The 5,685-nt window shown below is 33.0% G+C and overlaps 1 protein-coding gene across 1 annotated transcript in view; it reads left to right on the top strand.

The window, feature by feature from the left end:
• The window catches only part of MOXD1 (monooxygenase, DBH-like 1), a 122,870-nt gene that overhangs the window by 32,847 nt on the left and 84,338 nt on the right, over positions 1-5,685 (top strand). The window contains exons 2-4 of the mRNA XM_012665188.1: positions 3,434-3,580; positions 5,249-5,416; positions 5,557-5,640. Of these exons, the coding sequence (XP_012520642.1) occupies positions 3,434-3,580; positions 5,249-5,416; positions 5,557-5,640 (399 nt within the window). The remainder of the gene's footprint in view (positions 1-3,433; positions 3,581-5,248; positions 5,417-5,556; positions 5,641-5,685) is intronic.

Here is a 5,685-nt window from a genome sequence, read left to right as displayed (position 1 = left end):
ATATTGTTTTTCTTTTTAAGATTTTTGATATGATGAATTCTATTGATTGATTTTCTGTTGTTGAGACAACTCTGCATGGTTATGATATATCATTCTTTTTTTATATTGTTGAGGTCTATTTGCTAAGAAATATTTCTATTTCTATAAAGAAAATCTGCATCTGGTCGATGAGAGACAGTGGTCTGTAATTTTTCAGTAATGTCTTTAATTTTGGTATCAGAGTAATGCTAGTATCAAAAAAAAATGAGTTGGGAAGTACTCCATCCTCTTTTATTTTCTAGAAGTGTTTGTGAAGGATGGGTATTACTTCTTCCTTAAATAGTTGGTAAAATTTCAAGTGAAAGCAATTTGGCCTAGAATTTTCTTTGTAGGGAGGGTTTTTTTTTTCTTTACCCATGAGGTCTATTCAGAGTGTCTCTTGTTTTCCTGAATGAGTTTTCCTGGTTTGTGGATTTTAAAGATTTTGTTTTTCATCTAAATTATCCAATTTTTTTGACATCAAGGTGTGCATGATATTATTAACCTTTTAGAGTCTGTAGCCTCCATTGCGATGTATCTCCTTCATTTCATTTATGTCTATTTTCTATGTATCCCATCTACTCTTTGTTTTATTTTCATTTTTCCCTGCTTCCTCTTACAGTCAGTATTTTTTTTATTCAATAAAACTGATATTTTTTAAGATAGAAAAAAGGGAGATGGGAGCTCTCATGTATCGTAACTGAAATTCTCTGAATAAGATGTGATGTGAGGGTGGGGAAATATTGTCGTCTTATATAGAGAAGGTTTAGAATAGTTATTTGGGGAGGTCTCCTGAAAAAACAGCAAGAAATTGATAAGTGGTTTTCCAAGCATTAATGAGGGCCCAGCCAAAGTAAACATGGAAATCATATTATTTGGACAGCTAAGGTATACTGTAATCAAATCTGAAGCTCTGCCTACAAAATAGGCCCTAAAAGTTGGAAAATGTGAAAAAAAAAATTATAGTGGAATTGCAGTGGTGGTTAGGTTAGTTCACATTTTAATTTTAGTTTAAATAAGATCCAATCATATTTTCCCTCATTAAGATTGAAGATATCAGCTTCTTTTAGACAATCACATTTTTCTGAGAGTCCAGAACTCTGAAATAATTTGGCAGCTGTCTTTTCTAAATATTAAACACTCAGCTAATTACACAAGGCAGGTGAGTGCAAGGGATCTTCAATAGGAGCTGAGTGAAGTTTCTCCCATTTTCTAATAGCTAAGTTATCTGAAAAGCCAGAAAGGTACAATAGCCGGAAGGAGTTGGTATTGTTGAGTGGAAGTAAAATGAATGGAAAATTGGCAAGCCAGCTGGATATTTTGTGGAACTAATGGTTTGGGAAACATAGTTGCAAGACTAGGATAATTATTCCACTCTTTGAACTGATTACAATTTGTAGTATTCTTTTTGTTTGCAAAAACTGTGATTGCTTCAATCATGTAATGAAATATGAGTTCAGTGAAAAGGAATGGTTTAGTTGAGCCAAATCCTGCTTTGTCCATAAACACTGTTATTTCATTTACATATTGAAAATCTACGTGATGAAAAATGGGAAAATCATAGTATTGTAGGAGCATTTCATTTAAATTGCTTTCAAAATTACAACCAGGTTCTCAGAGTAAATTTTTTGACAAACCTCAAACTAAGCAGCAGAAAAGTAAAATTTTATGTGAAAAATGGATGTAGCTAGTTTCTATAGACAGAAAAAAATAAAAAAAGTAAACTGAGCCATCCTAATCTAGCAGTAGCCCCTGTAATATAGCACAGTGAGGAAGGATACAGACTCTGGGTCAGAGTACCAGAGTTTGAATATTGTCTTTACGATTTCCAGCTGTAGAATCCTGGGCAAGTTGCTTAATCTCTTTGTATTTCTTTATCTTTATCTGTAAAATGGAAAAATAGTTTTATCTCATAGATTCGCTGTGAAGATTAGATTAGTTAATATATACAACATGTTTAAACAGGCCCTGCTGATGGAATGTACTCAGAAGTTGTAGTTATTGATACTGGGGTGAGGAAAGGTTAGACTCTGTGCATTGCCAGTAATTTTGGGTTTTAACATATTAAAGAATATCTATATCTAGTACTCTGGATGCCAAATTTATGGACACTTAATAATTTACCTTACAAGGGTACTTGGAATGAAAATGCCAAATGTCATCCATTTGAGTGTGACTATTCTAGACAATTTAAGGTTTTAGCTTGTATATTGTATTTTTTTAGTCAAGCATAGAAATCACTTCTTTAAGTACAATTTTAAGGTTAGCAAGGTGATTATAATTATGTTTCGGCATGTATATTCTAAATCAACTCTTTATGATTTTTCAAAAATAAAATATCATTTGGTACTGAAAAAACAGTATAATTAAGGAAAATTTTGTGTCTTTTATAAATGACAAAATTAAGACCATGATTTTGACTCTCAACATAATAGGCAAATGGTAAAAGGTATGGGAAGATATTTTGGGGATAAAATCAAACTGCAGTGTAAAAGAGGGAAGAAAATTAGCATTGAATGGGTACTAACCATGGTAGACAGTTACACCCCCCATATACTATCTTATTTATTTATCTTCCAAAATCCATAAAAGAGGTGCATATTATTCCCATTTTACTAATGTTAAAACTAAAGCTCTTAGAGATTGATTCCAACAATTTTTCCAGGCTGTTCAAGAGCACAGCTGGGGGTCGGAGCCCAGGCATTTGATTTTAAAGCCCATGATCTTTCTGCTGCATTTGTCTGCCTCCCAGAAATGATTTGTACACCACTGAACAAGTTTAGTTCAACAATTATGGCTGATTCACAAAATCGAAACTTCCCTAGTTTTTAAATATCTTGTAATTCGACTAGTTTCATTTCTTTGCAAATTTTTCCATTGTATTTAATTTTAATAAGAATGTGTCATTAAAACTCATGCTGAAACAACCCTCCCACCTTGGGTCTTTTTGCTCTTGTGAACAGCAAAGGGAGGCTCCACCAGGCACACTTGTGGAAATAATGATGACGGTGGGGCTGATTCTGGCTTTGAGTGAGTCTCACTAGTTATCTCACTTTGGGGTAAGACATTTTGCAGTGCTGAAGGCCCTCTTTTAGCTGTACAATGAAAAAAAGTACTAAATGATATCAAATGTTCATTCATTACATCTCTTTTGATGCTGGATGATGTTATCAATCTGTGCTGCCTTTTCCTAAAGGGCCGGAAGTTCAAAGATGCACCAGTTTCCTAGGGAAACATTCCCTAGTTGGCAAACTCTAGCAAAATTCCTAGATGGAATTCCCCAGGATTTATAAAATGACTCTACATACAGGATTTTGTAATAAGCAAACCAACAATCATTTTTTTTAAGTTCCTATAAATTCTTTTTACTTTGTATGTAGGATATCCTGATTTTTCTTTTCCATATTTTCCACAGGATTATTTTACAAATGCAAATAGAGAGTTGAAAAAAGATGTTCAGCAAGATTACCACCTAGAATATGCCATGGAAAATAGTACACACACAATAATTGAATTTACCAGAGAACTGCATACATGTGACACAAATGACAAGAGTATAACGGTAAGGAGTCTATGAGTGAATGCATGCATGAAGAAATTCTGTCCATAACTTGTGAAATGCTTTACAGAATAAAAGAAACAAATATTTAAATATAATATTTGATAACAAAGTCACATAGTCTTTTGGGGAATATTTAAAAAATCTTTTTAGAAGACAAAAATAAAAAATCTAAGACTATAAATTTCAATAATGGCAATTTTTGTGTGAATTTAACATTTTGAAGAGCTCTTTAACGTTTGTGTTTTAGCTGTAAATGCATTTTAGCTTCTCTGTAAAGTTTGAAAATAGACAATAGATAAGGTTTGAAGACATGTATTACACAAGAGAGAATTATGAATCTGAATACTAGGATATAATTGGGATTTGTAACCTATTCATCTTTGTAAATTTTGAAAATCAAGATGAATACTTGGCTGATTATAATTGCCTATTGGCATATTATATGAGATCTCTTATTTTCAGACTTCATGCAAAAATTAATATCTTTATGCATATGCAAATTAAATATTTAGAGGATATATAATTCATGTGGTACTTCAGAAATTTCCATGAATTGCTTGGATCAATTTTATTTTGTGTAGACCAATATAATTATCTTTTTTTATTTGGTAAATTAAAACTTTAAAATGGGAACATAAAAAATATGAAGCAATTCTGATTAACATTCAGCATAAAGAGTAAAAGAGAAAGAAAAAAACACATGCAAACACATGGATCACTTTTTATGTAATATACAGCACAATTATGCTTTAATTGGAATAATAATTATAGTCATTTGACTTATTAAGAAAGAATATAGCAAAGAGAACATTTAAAATAGATAGCTTTTGCTTTATTATTTCTTTTCAAAGTTCTTATTACAAAGATCTGGCAAAAACACCTCTATCTGTGGGAGGACTGAACAATTTCTTTACACCCCAGAAAACCTTCCCCACCCACAACCCTTTGGGCAATCTCTCTTGGTTGCTCAATGGAAACCAATTTCATCTGACAGTACTTTCCCTAGTTGGGGTACCTGAGTCCCTTGGAAATTCCCAAGATTCATAAAATAACTATAAAGCGACTCTTACATAATAAACAAACCCAGGATCAGAAATCCTTCTGTCTTTACACTTTCTGTATAAATGTATCCATGTGACCAGTCTAGTGCCTAGGAAAAAACCTACTATGAAAGGTAAAGTCTTAAGGTAATTTTAGTTTTCATTCTATTTATTTATTTTTCCTAAAATGTTCCATGGCACTAAAACAGGTTCTAATTTTCCAAAGTCCCTGCTGCTTAACAAGAATATTTGCTTGGTAGCTAGTCGATGCTAGTTTAAAGTTTTGGTATGACGATGATTTGTTGTCTTATCCATCAAAGTGTTAATTACTAAGTCAATTGCCCTTCATTCTATTTTGGAACACATAATCCTGCCAAGAGAGATGATTCCTTCCAAAATAAATAAATAAATAAATCACTTGTCTATTTGGGTTCTTAATAACTTAATCAAATGTACACAATGTTAGAGACCATGTTGAGAATGCTGAGTGTCATTATTTTCTCTCCTTCTCTCTCTCTCTTTTTTTTTTAACTTCTATATCTTGTTTAAAATAGAATTCTTTAAACTCAACTCAGTGGTAAGGAAAGTGCTCTCATGAGACATAATCTTGCTTATGTCTGGTCACCAGGATAGCACCGTGAGAGTGATCTGGGCCTACCACCATGAGGATGCCGGAGAAGCCGGCCCCAAGTACCACGATTCCAATCGAGGCACCAAGAGTCTGAGGTTACTGAATCCTGAGAAGGCCAGCATGCTGTCTACAGCCTTACCATACTTTGACCTGGTAAATCAGGATGTAAGTTTTTTTCAGGTTTTTGTGATTGTAGGGATGGGTTTATTGAAAGTGTGTAAGAGTATTTTTGCTTACATTATTGTATTTAATAGCATGTCAAGGGTATGTGACTTTGTTTCTTCCTCTCCTTTTTATTAAGACAGGTGCCCATCCCAAACAAAGATACAACATATTGGTGCCAAATGTTTAAGATTCCCCTGTTCCAAGAAAAGCATCATGTAATAAAGGTATGTCACTTGCTCGTAGGCTTAAATTAATTTATACGAGCGGAG

This window comes from Propithecus coquereli, unplaced genomic scaffold (genome assembly GCF_000956105.1).
Source record: "Propithecus coquereli isolate 6110/MARCELLA unplaced genomic scaffold, Pcoq_1.0 Scaffold98, whole genome shotgun sequence".
Taxonomy (NCBI): Eukaryota; Metazoa; Chordata; class Mammalia; order Primates; family Indriidae; genus Propithecus; species Propithecus coquereli.
The sequence above is the reverse complement of the archived record's forward strand: the minus strand, read 5'-3'. Positions and strand labels throughout refer to the sequence as shown.